General features: G+C 49.9%; 2 protein-coding genes across 6 annotated transcripts in view; one reads left to right on the forward strand and one right to left on the reverse strand.

The window, feature by feature from the left end:
- Positions 1-9,511, reverse strand: part of LOC102562313 (uncharacterized) — a 33,162-nt gene extending 23,651 nt beyond the window's left edge. Inside the window, exons 1-8 of the mRNA XM_059714210.1 lie at positions 9,463-9,511; positions 8,583-8,712; positions 7,720-8,073; positions 7,001-7,282; positions 6,468-6,584; positions 4,861-4,881; positions 3,364-3,384; positions 3,242-3,268 (exon numbers count right to left, since the gene is read on the reverse strand). Of these exons, the coding sequence (XP_059570193.1) occupies positions 3,242-3,268; positions 3,364-3,384; positions 4,861-4,881; positions 6,468-6,584; positions 7,001-7,282; positions 7,720-8,073; positions 8,583-8,661 (901 nt within the window). The 5' untranslated portion in view covers positions 8,662-8,712; positions 9,463-9,511. The remainder of the gene's footprint in view (positions 1-3,241; positions 3,269-3,363; positions 3,385-4,860; positions 4,882-6,467; positions 6,585-7,000; positions 7,283-7,719; positions 8,074-8,582; positions 8,713-9,462) is intronic.
- A 5,177-nt stretch (positions 9,512-14,688) lies between these two features.
- Positions 14,689-21,300, forward strand: LOC102562781 (zinc finger protein 436). 5 transcript variants are annotated; one of them, XM_019499095.2, is made up of 4 exons: positions 14,689-14,879; positions 16,568-16,841; positions 18,073-18,189; positions 18,486-21,300. In XM_019499095.2, exons 2-4 carry the CDS (start codon positions 16,712-16,714, stop codon positions 19,700-19,702), a joined length of 1,464 nt encoding a protein of 487 aa, XP_019354640.1. In that variant the 5' UTR covers positions 14,689-14,879; positions 16,568-16,711; the 3' UTR covers positions 19,703-21,300. The 5 variants fall into 5 exon arrangements, with proteins under 5 accessions (XP_019354640.1, XP_019354642.1, XP_059570216.1 ...); XM_019499097.2 differs by having other exon boundaries at positions 18,076-18,189; XM_059714233.1 differs by lacking the exons at positions 14,689-14,879; positions 16,568-16,841 and adding an exon at positions 16,870-17,966 and having other exon boundaries at positions 18,076-18,189.

Raw genomic sequence — 21,300 nt, forward strand, 5'->3', positions numbered from 1 at the left:
ATCCTGGAGTCCTAGTGGACTCCAAGATGAACATGAGCCGGCAGTGTGACGAAGCCATCAGAAAAGCCAATGGCACTTTTTCGTGCATCAGCAGATGCATGACGAATAGGTCCAAGGAGGTGATACTTCCCCTCTATCGGGCGCTGGTCAGACCGCAGTTGGAGTACTGCATGCAATTCTGGGCGCCACACTTCAAGAAGGATGCTGATAACCTGGAGAGGGTCCAGAGAAGGGCAACTCGTATGGTCAAGGGCCTGCAGACCAAGCCCTACAAGGAGAGACTAGAGAAACTGGACCTTCTGCAAGATAAGGTTGAGAGGCGACCTTGTGGCTGCCTTTAAGTTCATCACGGGGGCACAGAAGGGAATTGGTGAGTATTTATTCACCAAGGCGACCCCGGGGGTTACAAGAAATAATGGCCACAAGCTAGCAGAGAGCAGATTTAGATTGGACATTAGGAAGAACTTCTTCACAGTTCGAGTGGCCAAGGTCTGGAATGGGCTCCCAAGGGAGGTGATGCTCTCCCCTACCCTGAGGGTCTTCAGGAGGAGGTTAGATGAGTATCTAGCTGGGGTCATCTAGACCCAGCACTCTTTCCTGCTTATGCAGGGGGTCGGACTCGATGATCTATTGAGGTCCCTTCCGACCCTAACATCTATGAATCTATGAAGGGTAATGAACAGGAACTCAGAAGCGATCAGGCATTATGCTGAGGGGAAGGAGGGAAGAGGAGGCCAAGAGCAGTCAAGGATGTTATGGCGCAGGAACCAGTGGTGAGAGATGGAGGGACAAAGAAACAGGATGGTTGAGGTCCCAGAACTGAACAAGCCACAACATGGGTGGGAAAAGGACTGACTGGAGTGGCCTCTTTTGGAGGAACTCACAAAAACAGAGTGGACAAATGCAGGTGGCTTGTCAGAGAAACCCAAGCCCAAGTCACACTCTATCTAAAAGGCACCTAAGTACACTAAGGAGGCTAAGTGAAGCCCAATTGTGTCCTGAAACGTGACTTCCAGAAACTCCATGAACTTGGTACTTTTTGTACCAAGCCATCTCTTAGTATAAGGACTGAGTCACAGACAGCAGGGAGCTGGATGAGGGCACATCTGCCTTTGGCAGTAGCTGGTTATACAGGAACTGGGACCTAAGCCCCTGGTAGCTGAGAACCTAAACCCCTAGCACCAGGGAGCACCCTTTACCGATTGCTCAGGTTGGGATTGCCACAGACCTCGTCTCTTCAGGGCCATTTCATTTGGTTTCTTTCCATTCAGTACCCACCGAGGAGGTTGTGTAACTAAGGAAATACAACCCTCTGACTACTATGGCATGATGTGTGTAAAGCCAAGATGGCTTACAGTCCAGTTATTGTTCCTACATGTCTCCCATTTCCAGGTGAAGAGGTCTGGTCAGGAGAGGGGAAAGGGGACATTCCTCAGCATCCCCTGCACACGCACACCCAACACAGGAAGCAGCAGAGACGCCTGAATACAGCATGGCACGTAGCTCAATAGCTCAGCAAGGAAGCAGCCAAGCTAGCCAGCAATGCCCAGTGAGACCATGGTTTATCTCGCAGGTAACATCACCAGTGACATTGAAACTCAACTGCAGGAAAGGCACAAACAAGTGAAGCGGGCTTCCAGTACAGCTAGACGAACTCATAGACCCTGTCAGCACAGCCATTTAGACTGTCTTTGTGCATTAAGTGCTTAGAACTGAAGTGCACAAAGGGTGGTGGCCGCAGCAATCTCTTATGGTCAAGGATGATCACTCCCACGTGTCAAATAAAGGGCTGTAGATCAGTCCAACAACAGCTAAGGCAGCTGACCCTAGAGCCCTAGACTCTCTGGCAAACACCACAGGCAGAGCTACAGGGAGGATCAGGCCACGTTTCTTGGTCTTGCACGTCATGGTTCTCAATGCATTGACTGAAACAACCTGCACGCAGCCCTGTGCATCTATCCAGTGCTTATGAGGAACGATCATCTCTATGAATTCCCGTCACTCAGCTCACAACAGCAAACATCCAAAGCCCTACTCTAGCTGATAATGTATAAAGACCACCTAGCACTGAGCCAGAAATGATTCCTGCAGTGTTGGCTCTTCTCATCAGCGTACTTCTGCGAAGCCACCTTCTCCAGCACACCAAGTATAAGGGCCAGGAACTAACTTTACATCACCTTATGTTCACGTGGCCATAAGGAAACTTCAGGCAAGATTCAACAAGTTAGTGGTTGTCTTCTGAGCCCAGCACTCTTGCCAAAAGAAGGTTAATAAATATTATGTGACTGGAGCAGGCCTCAAACCACTCTGACGTTTTTGGTGTAGGCTGTGGAATGAAAGTGTGCCAGTCTAAGAGATGTTCCCACAGACCAGACCCAGAAGAAAGGGTAGATCTTCCCAGAGAAAGAGGCAGTGAAGGCATGGATGGGGGCCATGGTGTCAATGTCATAGAAGCACACTACCCCATTGTCATAGTCCAGGTACACTCGGATCTTCCTGGGTTTTTGTGACAGGTCCAGCAGGCTCCATTCTGCATTGACTGCCTGGTACTGGCCCATGGAGAGCTGGATGGCCCAGGTGCCCTGCTCAGGGCTGAAACTGAACCTTCCTCTCCTGTTGGCAGACTCCCTGGTGACACCTAGGGCCCAGCCCTGCTCGTCTCCCACCTCCACATCCCAGTAGTGCACCCCCGATGTGTAGCAATCTGTGCCCAGCACGCAGGAATACTGGTCAAACTTCTCAGGGCTGTCGGTCACAGACTGAGGCATGTCTCTGGCTGTCACACTTCTCTGGTCCATGGACACAACCAGGCTGGGGTGAGCTGTGTTACGATCCAGAGTCACGGGCTCAAAAGCTACACAGACAGACACACACGGAGACAGACACAGAGAGCTCAGGCCCAGGAAAGATAGCTTGCTGGTTTCATTAAAAGGTCTTGCTCCAACTGGTGAATTAAGTGATTTCAAGAAAACAGCACTGATAAATGAGTTAGGAAGAAGTGCTTCACAATAGGGAACAGCTTGGTCTTATGGATAAGGCACTGGATCCCAGCATAAACCTACTGCTTTAATCATTACCTCACTTCTTTCTCAGAACAGGGGATAGAAACCTGGAGTTTGGCTTCCAAGTGCTCTAACCTTTAGACGCCCCTCCCCCATAGTTGGGGACAGAACCCAGGACTCGTGACTCCCGGCTTCTAGCACCCATCACCTACCAGACCTCATTCTCCATTTGTATTTACCTGCTTTGTCAAATACTGGTTTTGAATCTAAAATGAGAAGAAAACACTGGTCAGAGGTCAGCTTCTGGATGAAGTCTGGCTACCTAGCAAATGTTCCAAACAGAATTCAAACATGCACTTACCCAGTTTCTTCTTGATTTTCCCTTTGGAAATAAGAAAACAGAATGTTAGCTGGGATGTAGCTCCAAAGATATTTGTTCAGCCCTCCAACCCCCATCCTTGCCCCATAGGCAAAATGATGCTGTGAATACTGAAGAGATCCCTGTCCCTTCTTCTAGGTGAGAAACTACCTGTTCCCCACCCTCAGCCTGAACATGAGACTCTCTGCCAGCTACCAGAGAGCATGTGGCACCACCGTAGAAAGTGACTACTTGTCAAGGACTTGTGAATAGAAGGGTCTGTTGGTTCAAACAAGTCTGACATCCCAAAGCCCCTAGACTTCCCTACTCTCCTGGCTGAAGCACAAAAAGGCACCAAGCCTGAGGGACCCAATGAGGAAGTCCTATCAAAGCTACAGAGCCACAAGGCAAGAATCCTCTCCCGAGGAAGCCCACCCATAGACATAGAGCTGGGAGGGATTTTAGGAGACCATTTAGTCCAGGGGTGGGCACAATGCAGTCCACGGGCCGCATGCAGCCTGCCAGGCCATTTTATGTGGCCCGCAGGTCCCCTAAAAAATTTAGAAAATTAATATTTATCTGCCCCTGGCTGCCTGTCATGCAGCCCTCGATGGCTTGCCAAAACACAGTACTCATCCCTCCGCCCAAAATAATTGGCCACACCTGATTTTAGTCTGATGCCCTACTCAGGCCCTGTCTGAACCATGTAGCGGGCCAGGTCAAACCATCCCAGGCAGGTTTGTCTAACCTGCACTTAAACACTTCCCACAACCTCATAGAGGTTGGTGCCAATAGAGTCCAAGCTCAGACCCACGACACATTTATACCTGTGTAACCAGCCTTTGTACAGGTGCAAACAAAGAGTGGACAAACAGCCCTACACTGGGGTATCTTATTTGTATCTGGTGCAGAATTACCCTAGGAAAGAACAGAGGTAAAACTACACAGGTGTGAGTGTCACATGCTCACATCTATTCAGGGGGAACAAGGCACTGTAACAGCAGCTACCACAAAATAGGACCCCAATGTAATTTATATCAATGACCAGTATAAATGTCACTTGTCCAAGCCTGCAACTACAATCCTGCACTGCTTAAATCAATGGGCATTAACATCACCTCTCACTCACTGCTATTTTCCAGGCAGAAAGCCACGAAGCAGGGAGTCCCAACATGTTTAGCAGTACTTTCTCTGTTCTTGACCCTCACTGGCATACCCAGATGCTTCTGCTGAGAAAGCGGCATTAAGGTTTTTTTTGGGCGATCTCCTCACAGCCTACCTGAAAATGACACCCCCGATTCAAACACAGGGCATCTGGCCCCTAACCCTGACAAAATACTCATTTTTCTCATACAAGATCCCAGGTGAGACCCAAGCCATTTTAGCCTAAACCTTATTGCACCAAGTCCGATTTAACGGACACCTTCAAACTGTTCCTACAGGCTGGAAAACAGAAGCTCTGAGTTAGGAGTTTCCTTGGAGCAGAAGAAAGGCTCTTACCTAGTTCAGAGTACACAGCACCTGCAAAGCAAAGAGAGAGACATTCAGCAATAGGGGACTGCCTATTACACGACTGCAATAGGGGATGGCTGTTACACAGTCTTGCTGTGTTTCATTAAGCTCAAGGTCTTGGATTCATGTGATCAAGTAAGAATCTCAGAAGGCCAAGGTACAATCCTCATGACATTTAAGCCCATCTAGAGATTTCAGGAGCCCTGATGCATATGGAGTGTGCAACACAGAAAGAGTGACCATCTTGGTTCACGCAGAAGTCAGAGGCATACACACCATGCTATCTCCCTCATACAGGAAGGACTCGATCTTTTTCATTGACTCCTTAACAGGAAAATGAATGCTTCACTGAGGGGAGGCATGTGGCTGATTTTAATATGCAGCCAACCTATCAATTAGCATCTCTAAGAGCCAAACCTGACCCCAAAGCATTATGGGACCACAATTTAAAAAAACCTGTGATATGCTTTTAATTAAAAAATCAAGCTGCAGGTACAGCTGTCCCTTGGTTTCATATCACTCCAGAATGCTTTCTGAATTATTTGTTATAATTTCAGACTTTAAGACAAAATTGGGACATGTGGGGGGAGAATAACAACAAAAATGCTAATTTTTCAAGTTTTTCCTTGTTTCTCAGCCAACACTAGAGATGTTTGGAATGCCTGAAAAACGTATATTTCTCCAAATTTTAGATTTCAGGCATTTTGCACAAAAGGCTAAGAATTGGCTGACTTTTTAATGTTTCTAGCATTTTTCCAAACCTTGCAAACATTTCTAATTCTTTTTAAAATATAAATATTTACAGTGTCACTTCCCACCTTTTACTTCTTCCACTTACCTCTACCTACCTACACTCTGGGCACCAGGAAAACTACAAGGTACGTTAACAAGGAGAGGTTTAGCAGCATAATGAACAGAGGCAAATGGAGAAGAAAAAATAGCTGGGCTTGTAGTTAGACACTCAAGACAGCTAGCTCCAATTCCCTCCTCTCACTTGCTACCTTTCATCTTAGTCAAGTCACTTCATCTCCCTGGGTCTCAGTTTCCCCCATCTAAAAAGTGGGTATAATAAACCATTCTCTGTCTATTTATGCTGGAAGCTGTTTTGGCAGATGCTCTCTATCACTGTGTGCATCTTCAGGTACAGTGGGGCTGTGGTCACGGTCCCCATGTGTCTGTTTGTGCAATGCCTGGCACAGCAGAGCACCAAACAGATGCTTAACACAACACGGCTCCAATCTAGATGATACTGTAAGACAGTGAGAGACAACCTTTTTGGCAGGCATGCCATAAATCCCACACCCTTTCCAAGTGCTACTCTGATCCCCATCTCCTGTCTGATCTGCTGCTCTGCTTTCTGGTTCCTACGCTATCTGCTGCCGTGCTGCCTCTCCCCTTCCCAGTTTGCAACACACCACACACAGAGGCTGCCTGTTTCACTTGCAGCACTTGTGTCACCACTATGTCTAACAAAGCTAAAGACAGTTACTAGAGTGGAGACACTTTTGCTTTTTAGTGACAACCTGAAGAGAGCTCCAGTTATTTTCCCCTTTATGGTTTTTCTTTCTTTACTCTTTTGGTTAAGTAGGATTTACCTTTTGCTTTGTGAATCCTCCATAAGTAAACAGCAAACACAATGACAGGGCAACACAAAATCAGCAGGAACACAATGAGGCCAGTCCGCCAGTGGTTGGGTCTTGGGAACAGCGTGTCTGCACAGGGAAAAAGAAGAGCGTGGGTAAGCTCAGGCTATCTTTTCATACCAGGCAATAGGGATCTCAGAGCAAAAGTACTGAGCTGAGTACCTTTTTCACCTTCTTCTGGATATGATGTTAATGTTACTGCTGTTAATGCTTTCCCCCTGCCTATGTTTTTACTTTGGAACTGTCACACCCATTTAGTCTGACAGCCTCTGCTTTCTTCCAGGAGGTCTTTATGGAGAGCCCATGCCTGCTGACCAGCGACGTCAACCAAGAAAACTCTTCTCCCACCTGTTCTTTAGACATTTGTGTCAAATGCAAGTTAACCAAAACAGACCAAAAACTCACTGTCCAGAACAATGCAGCAGCTCTATTTTGATTCAGGTGGTATTTGGAGGCCCTTTTGCACTATTGTATTTGCAGCTTACCAGTGATAAGAACGGATGACATGCTGTCTACGCTGCGGGTGCTGGGTCTGACTGTGCAGCTCAGCACTGGGTCAGAGCCTTCCATCACCACCAGGGAGCTGGAGAGGTTGAAGAGGCCACCATCATTATCATCTTCTTCTTCAGAGTCGGGGCGCAGGGTCTCCCCTCTGCTGTTTGTCCAGAACAGTCGGGGCTTTGGGTACCACCCAGCAGAGAGACATGTGACTTGGATACCTCCATTTCCATCCCTAGTGAGGTTTAGGTGGGGATCTGAGCCAGAGCCTGAGGAAGGAACAAGAACAATGATTCCCTAGGCAGTCAGGGCCATGATCAAAACCACCGCCCTGCCTGCCTTTTCCACGCTCCCTGCCACTCTCTCTCTCACACTGGTGAAGTTTACCTTTTCCACAGACAAGTTACAAATTGGCCTGATCTCAGCAGGACCCAAGGGTTGGGAGCTGGAGCCCCTTTTGTCAGATTAGCCTGAAGGACCACAGCGTGATCAGGGAGAGGGATGTGCCCTTGGAACAGTGTCCCTGAAGCCTACAGGAAAGGGACACCCTGGCATCTGCCCGCCCACAGCCCTGGTCTAGACACGGGAGTGTCTGGGTGGGCTTCTCCAGCTTGTGGCCTGCAGGAACACAGGGACAAAAACATGACAGCCCCTCCTGGCCTTGCCTTGCCCAGTTCTGGGCAGCACCCTGCCCCACAACACTCACTGGTCACTTGGAGTTCCTGCTCAGCACTGTTGAAGAAGTCCGGAGACTGGAAGTCACAGCCATATTTCCCTTGGTCAGCCAGGGTTACGTTTCCGATCAGCAGACTCACAGTCCCACGCTGCATGGCACTCGTGAGGAGGTGCGTTTGGCCCCGATATGCCTCACCCTGAATCTCGTTCCTGCCTTTCTGGTAAATGAGTTTCTCCTTGTCATCCCGGATCTGGGTCCATCGTATCTCCATGGCCTCAGCGTTGCGTGCAGGTAAGAGCTGACACACCAGCAAGGCCTCCTTCCCCAGCAGGATGGAGACAGTTGGATTGGGCGTTATCACCTCAAAATGCCCTGTAGAAGAGGCTGGGAAGAACACCTGCATGTCAGGGGGGAGCAGGGGAGAGTGGATGGCCTCTCCCAGGAAGCCAAGCCCTGCCCTACACCCTGGGGCTCACAAAGGAGCAGCAAGCGACAGAAGACTACAGCAGTGGGGGGCAGGTGGAGGGTTGAGTGCAGGGAGTGAGGTGTGTTGGGGGGAGAGGAGGATGGGTATCAGTGGAGTTGGGTGGATGGAGGAGTGCATGTATGGGGGTAGGAGGGTGGATGGACAGAAGGGTTTGTGAGGATTGATGAAGCTGGGTGGTGAGGTAAGATGTGGCTGAGGGGTGGAGGCAAAGGTTTGGGGGCACGCAGATGGAACCAGATGCACGGGATGAAGATGGATGGGGGCATGTGTGAGGGGCTGGGTGGGTTGAAGGGGGAGGGGGCTGCATAGAAGTGGTTCCTGCTGGCCTGGCATGGGGGCAGTCACCACCCTCGTGCTAGCCCAGGCTTCCTCCCCATAGTTGATCAACAGACACAGCCGTCCTTACCAACAGGTGCAGCCTGAAGGCACAGGATGAGGAAGGCAGAGGCCAGGGCTGTGTCAGAGCCGGGGTGTTGGGCTCCCATCTTCCTGCAGGGTTGTTTTTCCCTAGGTAGAGGGTGCAGGAGCAGAACAGGCTGGGGGGGAAGCCCAGAGACAAGGGGTGAGAAGGGAAGTAGCTGCTAACACAGCAAACAGCTTCCTGGAGCCCCTGGACAGCTTCCCTCCCCCAGCACCTGGGACCACATCCCTGTAGGGAAAAGGACTGGGACGGCTAATCCGTCCCTGGGTGAAAAAGCTGCCGTGCTGTGATCCCACACGTGAACAAGGGGCACGTCCCCCTCTGGGGGCTGTGGCAGAGGAGAGAACAGCCTGCTACCGCTGCCACCAGCACTGCCCTCTTCGCATCAAGCCAGGCAGGCTGCACCAGCGGGGCCGGAGCCCGACACTGCCTGGGGGGGAGGAGGGGCAGTTATAGGGCTCTGCTGCCCAGGCCGGAAAAGATTCAGGGTCAGGACCGTGCAAGCAAATGACGGGCCCCTTCGGGCACTGGTCTGCAAAAGGGAGGGAAGCCCTTCCCTGCCCAGAGCCCAGCCAGGCAAGACCAGGTCGGCAGCACGTCCAGGGCACGTGAAACACTGCTGGGGCACGCTGCCCCCGACAAGGAAAGCAGCAGGAAGCAGCGGCCCGGCACAGCCCAGGCGGGCGGGGTGCGAGTGCGGCCCGGCACAGCACAGCACAGGCGGGCCAGGCCAAGGGGTGCGAGTGCGGCCCGGGCCGACCCCACCCCACCCCCGCGCGGGTCCCGGCGCAGGCCTCACAGGCAGACACCGCCCCACGCCCACCGCCCGCGCCCGCGCCCGCCTCCGCCTCCAACCGCCCCGCACCTGCGTCCGTCTCTGCGCCTGCGCCAGCCTGGCCCTCCCCGGGGCCGGGGGCGGGTCGGCGGCGTCTGCGCCAATCCGCGGGCAGGCCCCACCCCGGCCCGGCCCGGCCCCGCCCCGGGTCAGGGGTGAGGCGGGTCGGGGCCCGCCCCGCGGGGTTGGTGTGCTCCAGCCCGAGTCGCGCTGCCGCGGCCAGCGTTGTTCAAGCTGCTGGGGCAGGGAGATGGCAAAGGGCGGCGAACAAGTGGTGGGTCCGCACACTTTAAACGTGAATTAAACACCCCCCCCCCCCAGTAACAGCCGGGGGGGGGGCAAGCCGGGCCCCGCCTGGGGCCTCACCCCTTACAAAAACAAAACTGAATGCCACGATTTGCGTTGCAGTGTATTGTATCCGGAGGCTGTCACTGCAGTGTCATGGCGAGGGCAAAGTGAAACTGAAGTCGAAAGTGCGATTTGCTTATAGGTCACCAGACTGAAGCCCGACGTGGCCCCAAGTGGTTCTTGCGCCCAGGGCCCCAGCAACCCCAGGGCCGCCCTGCACCCCCCAGGCCTCGCTGGGCCCGCCTGGGCCCATCACTGCTCCCCCACCCCTTGCTGGTGGCTGTCTGCCCCAGGGGAAGGGATAACCTGCCTGCCCAGTGCCCAGCTGCCACCACTGCTCCTGCTCCCTGGGTCGGGAGAGCAGCTGCAGCCAGGCAGGCAGGTTAAATGTTTCCCAGCCGGCTCCCCTGGGGCAGACAGCGCGAGCAGACGAGTAAGTCCTGCACAGGGAAGGGCAGGAAGCAGGGAAGCCCCAGGGCTTGGGGTGGGGAAGAGCACCCCACCCCAGGGGGCAGGGGGAAGCCCAGAATTGGGGGGTGGGAGTCTTACTTTTCAGTCCTCCAGGCCCCTGCTGACCTGAATGTGTGACTGCTCCCACTAACACCCAGCAACATGTGTGGTTCACAGTGCAACAGCCCTGGGAGTGATGTAGTTGTGGTGGTCCCCAAAATCATGCAAGGTGAGGATTTCTTTGGGTGATATCCTTTATTGGACCAACTATGTAGCTGGGATTAAAGTGAGATGCATTGTAAGCAGTGGGTTTTGATATCTTTCATTGTATGGTAGGGTAAGAGTGACGTTGCAGTCTAACTTTATGCCAACTACATAGTTGGTCCAATAACAGATATCACCTTATGAAATCCTGGTCTCTAGGAATAGGGAAGTATCTGCACATCTCGGGATTCATAGATTTCATAGACTTCTAGGGTCGGAAGGGACCTATTAGATCATCAAGTCCAACCCCCTGCTCTGGGCAGGAAAGAGCGCTGGGGTTAAGTAACCCCAGCAAGGTGTTTGTCTAATTTCTTTTTAAATGCCTCCGATGTAGGGGAAAGCACCACCTCCCTTGGAAGCCCATTCCATATTTTGGCAACCCTCACTGTAAAGAATTGGATGGTGATCTATTCCTCTAATGGGGGCACTAAAGCACCCAAAGGTTGATCACGAGCTGCACTTTGTCATCTGCAAGGTGAAACAGATGCTGCTTGCAGGGTGTGAGGCCAGGTTCCTGGTTTCAAAACCAGGATTTGTTTTTCATTTCCTTATCATCAGCTCGTTGGTTCTGGAAATGCAGTGTTTAGGCATGCAATTAGTCTTAGATCTATCCTGCAGTGATATTACGAGAGAGGAAAAAAAGAGCATGCTTTCCTTTAAACTCAATTATAGCTACTCTGGGACCACAGACACTAATAAAACATGTCTTAATCATAAGCATATGGTTGTTGCCTGCTGTCACTACAAGGAAGAATTGATGCTGTTGAATGGCCATACATGTCCATTTCCAGACATTAATGTGTTTGGATTTCTTCAATTTAATTAATTTTAACACTGAATTGTTGGATTTCTTCAGAGTGCAATTCTTCCACTGGGGATAAGTATAACCACCTTGTAAGGTATTTTATTCTAAAGTGTAATATAGACCAGTGGTGCTCAGCGTATAGCCATCTGACCCATCCAGCCTCTGAAGCCATATACAGCCTGTGGGGCTTCCTATGGGTCCAGAAATGTGGTAGTGGAGGAGAGGTGTCAGCATTAATTGCCGTAGCGCCTAGAGATGTGGCAACTAATGCTGCCACCACTCCCTCACTACCAAAGTTTTGGACTTGTGGAGCCCCACTTGCCGAATGATGTAGCCCCACATGCCAGACTGTGGGTGTATGGGGTTGCTCAGTGCTCAGATCTGTCACGCAAAGCCAGTGCAGCGTACTGGATCACACCCTTTGGCTGACCCCATGCTGGATCAGGCCCAAAGACAGACCCCACATACAGGAACAGGCCCATAGACCAACCCCATGCAACTCTTTTGGTCTGCGGGCCCAGATAGATTGAGCACCACTAACATAAACTGTCAGTCTTATCATTCAGTTTAACAAAGATTTTGTTAAACAACTCAGTAATTATCCTTGATGCTAACACACAGATACTAAAACCATGAAATATGAGAAAGGATCATTGTTAAAGAATATTATTGATTAATGAAAACAACGATCCAATAATTTTGCCAGTTTTGAGAAGTATATTTTTTAACTCAGGAAAGTTGCCCTTATAAGTAAAAGAGTAGTGCAAGATTCTGATGTTGCTTCATTTAGGTAAAATACTAGAGATATATTATTTTAAGAATCTGAATAATAAAATTTTATGTGATGGCAATCTTTTAGATAATAAAACTTCTAGATAATAAAAAAAAAATTGTTATCTCAATTCAATCCACTACACGGCAAAGTTAATTGGTCATAAATATTATTTTATGACAGCCCAAGCCCAGATTAAATTTTTTCTAATCATTATATAATAAAGCTGTGGTATTCACAATAACAACTAGGCTGTCTTAAATTATGTTTGAATTAACCAGGGAGTCAATTTAATTTCTGAAAGTTCACTGTTTTGCTATTGTTCAGGAAGAGAAGATTAAATGCACCCAAACCTTATGAAAGATCTCATTGCAGTTTCATGGTAGATGGGTTTTTTGTTTTGTGTTGTTTTATTTTGGGGGGGGGGGAGGCGGTTAAAGCAGAGTTTAAACCATTATGTTCCATATTAAAAATATAGTGTATCCTCCCTGAGACTGTAACTCTTATGCTTTGAATATTGAATGGATTTTTCTAAGAATTTAGAAAATAGGTCAACTGGGCAAGTTCAAATCAATTAAAAGACAAGCTATTTAGAGATGCAAGGATCTTTGTGGGTAGTATCTTTTACTGGACCAACTGCGTGACTGGGATAGGTTTAGAGAAGTTTTTGAATGGAGACCTTCTTCTTCTGGCCTTAGGTCTCAAATGCCCCACATTGTAAAGCTTGTCTAAGCCCTGGCCATTTTCTTCTCTGTCTCTTTCTTCTTCTGGTAGAACTCAGCCAGAATGGGTCATTGGAGAGTGTTGCATGGTGGATTCAGTTTCCTGAGTCAGAAGCCACTTTAACAAAGGTTTCTTTATTCATGCCAGCAACACCCAGACAGCCATGAGACTCCCAAAATGCAATCTGCAAAAGCAGAATCTTCCATATGGAGTGCTGAGCATGGACAAACCATAGAATCATAGAGAAGAAGGGCTGAAAGGGACCTCCAGTGGTCATCTAGTCTGACCCTCTGCCTGAGACAGGATCCTATCCATAGTTTCATAGTTGTTAGGGGCTGGAACTGTGCTCCTCACAGTTACTTTGTTGTGGTTCATACACTAGTGTGATGAGTGATTTGCTAAGACAAACAGACAGAAAGAGCTGTTCTGAGACCTAGTCACAGCAGCAGGAGTCTTTCCTTGGGCTGTGGATCAGGCAGTAGGACCACCCCATGCCTTTCCTAGAGAAGACCTGCATGACTGGGGATCTCCTTAACAGCATGGAGCCCTCAGACACATTCTGTGCTCTTTGGACCAAAGAAGCCTGGGCCTGGGACTGGCTGAAGGGTTGAGCTTGCTCTCCTGTGCCAGTGCTGCTGGTGCTGGCATGCCTGCAGGTGTGAGCCCGCAATCAGGAGCAGCCCTGGAGAGGCTCGGCACACCCAGCCCAGCCTGTTCTTCCCCACTCCCCTTGCCCTGAAGGGCCAGCAGGACTGTGCTGCACCACAGACCTTCCTTATGTTCCTCCACTGGGGGTGTCCACTATGGGGAGACTATCTATCACAGAATATGCATCAGGCAGGCCCCAGTAATGGGTGCAGAGCATGGGGCTTTAGTTTCCATCATCTTTCCTAACACCTTCAGGGCTGTCCAGGGGTTGGAACTCCCCAGATAGTGGTAACCCCGATGGAAACTTAGGGCCAGACCCTTCCCCCACCAATTAAGCACCTAAGTGCACTCTTCTTCCACCCTGCTCAAATTTCTTCAAGTTATTAATACCAGATGTGGATGGGTCCTCCACTTCCTTCCTGCTTAGCTGTCTTAAAGCTAAGGTGGCAGCATGTTACATAAATAGATGCATTACTGGATTTTCAGAGACTCAAGCGGGGTAGAATAGGCTCACATTCAGGCACTTAAATCCACTTAGATGCCTAACAGGGGGAGCAGAGGCCAACCCAGAGAGCACTTAGCTTCTGCATGCAGTGGTCCTGGGTTCCTAACTGAGACATCTCAGGAATGAGTCCTGGGTCAGAGGGTGAGGAGCTGCTGAGGGAAGCCAGGAGGTTGCCACGGGACCAGTAGGTGTAGGGTTTGACTTAGAGCCACAGCCCTTTTTTCTCTGACTCAGGTGCCCCCTCCACACCCCGCTCTGCTCCCCCCTTCTCTAGGATTTGCTCTATCACAGAGAAGTCAAACATTGTTTTTCAACGTAGTGCATGAGATGCTGTAGCCGTGATAGTCCAGAACTCTGCAAGAGTTGAGGATTTCTTAGGGTGGTATCTTTTATTGGACCAGCTGTGCAGCTGGGATAGAGTTACTAGCTTTCCAATGCATGGCATCCTTCCTCAGGTCTTCAGACATCGCCTTCTGTTCTTGGGTGACCCTCCCTCCATACACCCTAACCCAGGATCAGCAGCCCTCCCTCATCCTCATTTACACTCCCAGCATCCAGGGAGGTGCCCAGATCCTGGTCCACATCAAGACCTGCCCCAGCCTGTGAGAGCAGATGCTAGAAGGCAAAGAGTTAATACTGCGACACCCAGCACTGCTAGAGGGCTCTGGTTATTGCTAAGGGAAGGGAAGCTACTCTGCTTTTGCTTCTCAGCAGATCTGGGGTTGAACTTCCCAGGTCAGAGACAGCTGCTGCCTCCTCCACTGTGATCCAGAAGCCAGGCTGAGCAGCTCAGCAGGATCTGTGCTGGGGAGAGAGCTCCATTACATCCCCTCGGTGCCCAGTCCAGGGGAGACATTCTCCGGTGGCTGGATCCTGCCTTCCAGAGCAGCCCCAGGCTCTGCTGACACCAGCTCCTGAGCTGGAGACTCCAGGTAATGGGGACAGACCTCAAGGAGGGCAGAGTTAGGGTTAGGGCAGGGACTTTGCACACACAGCACCTCTGCACCCACCTCTGCTCCAAGGGGGTCCCAGAGCTGCTGTCACACATAGGCTCTCACTCCCAGCAGCACTAGCTGACAGCTGATCCAGCTATCACAGCAAATGACCCTGAGAATGAGGAAGTAACAGCAGCCCTGAGGAAAAGAACAAGGTGTCTGCAGGCATGGAGGTACAGTGAGGTCATGGGAGAGGCAGGAAGTATTGTCGCTGATAATACCAGGCATAGAAAAAAGTCAGTAGCCATTGCTCTTGTAAACTTCTATGGCTTTGAATTATTATGTACCTATTTTTTTAAGATCACTCTAGCAGTAGTAATAGCAACCACTGAATGCAGAATTGGGGGCGGGGTATTGGTTCTTGATTTAGAAAAAACCAAAATGTACACATCCTAAAATATTTACCAGTGATACAAGTCTGTGACAGCAAAACATCTGATTAGGTTTAGAAACAATTCTCTAGAAAATTGTCATAGATGTGAGTAATGAACTAGTCAAAGAGTGAGCATATCTTCGGTGACACTAGCCAGGGGGAATCTGGTATTAACATTTATAATTAAAAAGAGAAAAAATAAAATATGTAGTGTTGGGAGCCCAGTTATAGGCATGTGCTTCCATGTGAAATATATGTGTTCCTTGTGAGAGCAATAGCAAATCATTGGTTGCAAACTAAGGCTTCTTGCTGGAAAAAAAAAACAAAGAAGTCTTTAACTTTACATAGTCTGAATAGCCCTATTAATATACATATGAAGGTAGTCAGTGTTGCCTGGGCTGGGAAAACTTGGTGTCTTTTTGAAATCACAAGCTGCTGGAATCAAAAGCTTGCCTGAGAATAGCAGCTTTTATTAAAAATAATGATTCCAGCCTTCAGGTTGGCTTTTCTATGTCCATCCCAGGGCTGAAGTCTCCACCCAGAGCTGAAGGTATTATAGATACTCTGAGCAAAAGCTATTTTGTGAAGAGTTTGGGCACTTGGCAGGAACTGTCTATTAGAAAAAATTGCAATGATAGAATTTGGTGGGCAGGTGGAATTATTTTTAGAGTCTTTAAGCATTTGGGCTGGAAGTTTTTCATTTGATAGAGAGAGGATTTTATCAGGTCAGGTGCACTCCTATCTGGGAAACTGTATTTTGATGTAGTTATCAGGGTTGGATTACCCTCCATTGTCTGCACACACACTGCTCTTTTCTAGGAAATGAAATTCATTCACTCCCACAGGATCTGGTGCTACACAGTGACACATGCTTGCTGAAAAGCATGTCAGTGATCCCATTGACTTCACTTCATCTCTGTCACCGAGAAGGCATCAAAATGCTGTATTCTAGAAGGGGCTAGGTCTGGCTATAATAAATTGATGATGTCTGGGCTTTTTATAGCTATAAGCCTAAAGTCTGTTGCCTAAATCCATATTCAAAACCTGAATAAGGTAGCTGGCTATCAAAACTTTTGGGCATTTAAAGTAGATCCCCATTTTTGTATGCCCAGCATTTTTTAGATTTATCACTAACTGAAGTAACTGGATATGGACAGGGGTGCTTAACTTCAGGTTACATGTTTTGAAAATACTGGCTCAAGCATTTTCAAAATTTTTGCAGCACAGTAAAACCTTGAATTTCTGCCTACAGGAAAGGAGCGTGGAGAAGCCAGGTGTGAAGTGGATTGATATCACTTCTGGAGCTTCCCCCTGGCCCACCGTGGCCTGACAGCCTGCTGAACAACATCTTCATCTCACTTCAAATCATCCTGGTAAACTCAGGGAAACGGCTGCTATGGAGCCAGTCATGTTTGAAATGGTGGCTGTGTATTTCATCAAAGAGCAGTGGGCTCTGCTGGACCCTGCTCAGACAGCCCTCTACAAGGAGGTGATGTTGGAGAACTATGCAACGGTGGCCTCGCTGGGTAAGGGTTCCTGTCTCCTCGGGTATTAGAGGCTGTGAGGGTCTCTGAAGCGCCTGGGCTTGGATTTTGCTGAAGGAGCTTTCATGGTCACTCAGATTTCAGGGAGATCCGACCCCAAATTCTCTGATTGTGTGTGAGACATCCTTCCCAGGGAGCAGGACATTCAGGGCATTAATGATGGTCCTGCCCTTCCTATGGTCCTCCTCTTCCCTTCTCTTTCCCAGGGCAGGCTCCATCCCTGGGGGTCTCCTGACTCTCTGCTGTCAGGGATGGCAAGTGTGTCATGAGCCAAAACAGGGGGCTGATGTCTACATTCATTTCTTTTCAATCTTACCTGTGATACATCTCAGCAAGATGTATTACTGAGAGCCCCCAGGGGTCCCTGACCTTTCTGTCGTATAGCAGTCATGGGGCTGGGATAGTTACAGGTAGAGCCTTCTGGGTGAGCTATGGTGCCAACGTATTGTTCCTCCTGGACAAGGGAGACCTCGTGTTTCTCGTAATGAGGGGTTTGGGGGCTGAGTGGGGGGTTATGAAGTGGTTTGTGGTCTGGGAGCATTTAGTGAGGTATATGTCTAGAGTAGGAGAAAAGAAGGAAGGCAGGTGTGCTAGGGAAGGGCTGGCAGGCTATGGGCCACCACAGAAATGTGACCCTAGTGCTAATCTGTTGTGGCTCCACCAGTGCAGGCTCTTTGCTGTCTGTGCTGGCCTGGGGTCAGGGGGTCTCCTTTGCAGGGTGGAGGTGGCGGGGGGCAACATTTCTTCTGTTTATTTTTGCACAGCTTGTGTTAATTGAACCATTCAAGGCCACAGACAGGAGTCAAGACCCCATTGTGCCAGGTGCTGCACAGACACAGGGGCAGGGGGAGATCCCACCCGAGTCGCAGTGATAGTCACACTCTCAGCGATACCTTCCTGCATTGACATGTGGCAGACGGGGAACAAAGGGATGTGTGCGGGGGATGAGTGTCAGCAATAGAGACATTGTTATACCGCAGGCCAGGAGAGAGTAAAACAACTCTACTCAAGCCCTGGAGAACATGTGAGGGCCCATCCATGGGCGGCATGGATGAATTCTTGCTCCAGTTCAGTGCATCATGGGATTGTGGAGGACTTACAGCTCAGGTCAGGACCAGAAAGGAGCTTGTCTGGATAGGCTACTCTGATTCTAGATGCAGTAACAACCCCAGACTCAGTGAACAAGACTCTCACTTGTTTCCTTGCCCCCAAGCAGGATTTCTGATTTCCAAGCCCAGCCTGATCTCCCGACTGGAGCAAGGGGAGGAGCTGTGGGTCCAGGCCTGGCAGAACTACAAGGAAAGGGAGATCCCAGGAGACTCCGGCTCAGGTGAAGAATCAGCTGAGCTGATGAGGAGGCTGCGCTTTATAACTTCATGTCACATGTGGGTTTTCAGTCACCGCCACCCCCCCGACCTATCACCTCACCTGCTACCAGAGGAGGCAGAATCCATCCACTCCTCCCTGCCCTGTGGAAAAAGGTCGGAGGGGTATTTTGCTACTTATTTTTACATCCCCCAGCAATAGTTTTGCTTGGTTCATCCCTCCCACCTCCCACCACTGAGGTTCCCCCTTCCTGAAGAGCAAGGCATGACTCATGCCTGGATTCTCTCCGTGTCCCCGCAGGTGATGATCTGATGAGTGAGAGCGAGGAGGATCCCCAGCAAGAAGACTCTGAGCATGTAGCACTGCATGGAGAAGCACCAGGAAGGAACAAAGGGGCTGTTTTGCAGAGCCTGGAGCTCGGAGGAGACTGTGAGAGTCAGGCTAGGGCAGGAAGACAGCAGGAAAACCAGCTGGAGAAAAGGAGTGAATCCCCTCACAAGAGCAGAGTCAAAACAATCAGAAAGACTCCTCCGAAAAGACTGCCCACTGGGGATAGAGCTGACACCGGCAGTGACCCATGGGGAAGCTTTCACTGTAGGGCCACGCTTCATCTTCACCCAAGCCCTGACATGGGGGAGAGGACCAACAAGTGCCTGGACTGTGGGAAGAGCTTCAGCAAGGGCTCAGCTTTCAACCTTCACCAGAGAATCCACCTGGGGCAGAAACCCTACAAGTGCGGTGAATGCGGGATTGGCTTCACGCAGAGCCACCACTTCCTCTCCCACCAGCGTGTCCACACAGGGGAGAGGCCCTACACCTGCCCCGATTGTGGGAAGAACTTTGGCCAAAGCTCCCACCTGGCAATCCACCAGCGCATCCACACGGGTGAGAAGCCATACGCCTGCCCCACCTGCGGAAAGCGCTTTGGCAACCGCTCACACTTCATCACCCACCAGCGTTCACACGCGGGGGAGAAGCCGTACCGATGCCCCACCTGTGGGAAGAGCTTTGGGCGGCACTCCCACCTCCTCCTACACCAGCGCACACACACCGGGGAAAGGCCCTACAAGTGCCCAGACTGCAGGAAGGGCTTCAGCGACAAATCCCACTTCAATACACACCAACGTATCCACACAGGTGAGCGGCCCCATGCCTGCCCAAGCTGTGGCAAGTGCTTCGGTGACCGTTCGCACTACAACAAGCACCAGCGCATCCACACAGGTGAGAAGCCCTACCAGTGCCCTGAGTGCGGGAAGCACTTCCGCTGCCGCTCAGACCTGGTTATCCATCAACGCATCCACACGGGGGAGAAGCCCTACCCATGCCCTGACTGCGGGAAGGGCTTCAGCCAGAACTCGCACCTGATTTCCCACCAGCGCATCCACACGGGGGAGCGGCCCTACAAGTGTCCTGAGTGTGGGAGAGGCTTCACACAGAGCCCACACCTCATCTCACATCAGAGGACCCATGCAGGAGTGAAACCCCACAAGTGTCCTGATGGCAAGTGGGTGAAGTGAACAGTCGCTTTGCTGGTTCCCCAGGCAGTCAGGAAGAGCCAGCACAGTCCCCTCATGGGGACCTGCAGCAGGTGCATGAGTGGAGGAGGAGATCACCTCCCTGGAACAGAGTTCTGCAGAACAGGAGACTGAGAGCCCATTCCCACACCACAATGAGCTTTGTTGTTGCTTCTCAAGAAGCCCCAGATGTTGCCAGCTCAGCCCCTGCATATAAGTTATATTTACCCAGGGCCACAGGGTGCTCCTGGGTTCTTTGCTGATAGTAGACCAATAGCCTCTCCTATAATGGCATCCAGGAATCTTGTGATGAGACAGTCTGTCTCATCACAGCAGGCCACGATCTGCTCTCAGTTCTTCTTGCCTTTATTACCTGATAGTCAGGGCTTGTGAAAGAAATTTGGAGGCTTGGTACCTCCTTTTTTGGGGGGTTCTACTTCCAATTTTGGAAACAGGAAATAGTGTGATCTGATTTTTGGTCTCCTTCTGTTCTTGGGGTCTTGGTACCACTGTACCCCATTTCTCCTGGACTCCAGCAATGTGATGTATCCAGATGCAAGGCCGTTGTTCTTAGGAAACTCCAACCAAAACAGAATGCTGTCCTTTGTCTCCTGAGCAAAGCAGTTTATCTTTCTGCATTCGGCCTGTCCCCTGCTCTCTAGGCTGGCTTCCACCAAACAAATCAGATTAAGATCAGGTTCTTGGGCCTTATCTTGAACCTCTTCTAGTATGAGCTGGGCTCAGGATATCTATATGCCTACTAAAATTCTGGGATGAAAACTGTGATATCCCTCTTTTGTTCCTCTGGCACAGTGGAAGTCTATGTAATAAAGAAAGCATACATCTAGGGAGGGAACAAAGCCTTCTTATGGGCCAGTCTAAGGTATGAAGGGAGCTCCCCTGGGAGCTAAGCAACACCTTCCTTATCACACCAACTATGAGACATGTATCTCTGATCTGGCCTTCTCTGCCCTATTGCATAGTGTATAGTGTGTCTATTGAGAGAAACAGAAGACACCACACTGCATGCACTTTTCTGCCTATGGAGAGGATGAAAACAAACCCTTTGGCCCAGGTCTTACTCTACCTCTCAGGCACCCAAGTGCAATCCTGTTCCACCTTGCTTGAGTCCCTGAAAAGCATTTTGTGACTTAGTCTCACAGTGAAAATGATGGCACATTGCAAAAATAGATGCATTACTGTTTTTTTCTGTAACAAGTCAAGTAGAATAGGACCACACTTGAGCACCTAAGATGTGGAGTAGGGTCTGGCCCTATGTGACTGATGTTAGTTGTGCTGTTCTTTGCATCCCTGAAAGGTGCTCAGGCAGAGCAATTACAGGGCCAGTGGAAGAACCTTTACACACAGAAAAGGTGTTTGATACTGCCTACCTAAGGCTATTGTTATTTCATCAGCTGTGACTTTTGGTTTATTACTGACAGTGTCTTAGTTAATAAAACTGATGTGTTCAGTAGCAGTGAGGTTTAGATTCAAAAGGCAATGTCTTGACCTCAGCTCTTGGCACAGAGGTAGCACAATGGTTTATTTGTGCTTTTCTTCCTTTGAATGGAGAGGAATAAAATGGATCAGAGTTTGTCTCA

This window comes from Alligator mississippiensis, chromosome 11 (assembly GCF_030867095.1).
Source record: "Alligator mississippiensis isolate rAllMis1 chromosome 11, rAllMis1, whole genome shotgun sequence".
In the NCBI taxonomy this organism is placed as follows: Eukaryota; Metazoa; Chordata; order Crocodylia; family Alligatoridae; genus Alligator; species Alligator mississippiensis.

Coding starts and splice junctions, on each gene's coding strand:
- LOC102562781 (XM_059714232.1), top strand. CDS start 17,898: ATGGGCGGCATGGATGAATTCTTGCTCCAGTTCAGTGCATCATGGGAT. Junction 18,190..18,485: donor CCCAGGAGACTCCGGCTCAG/GTGAAGAATCAG, acceptor GTGTCCCCGCAG/GTGATGATCTGATGAGTGAG.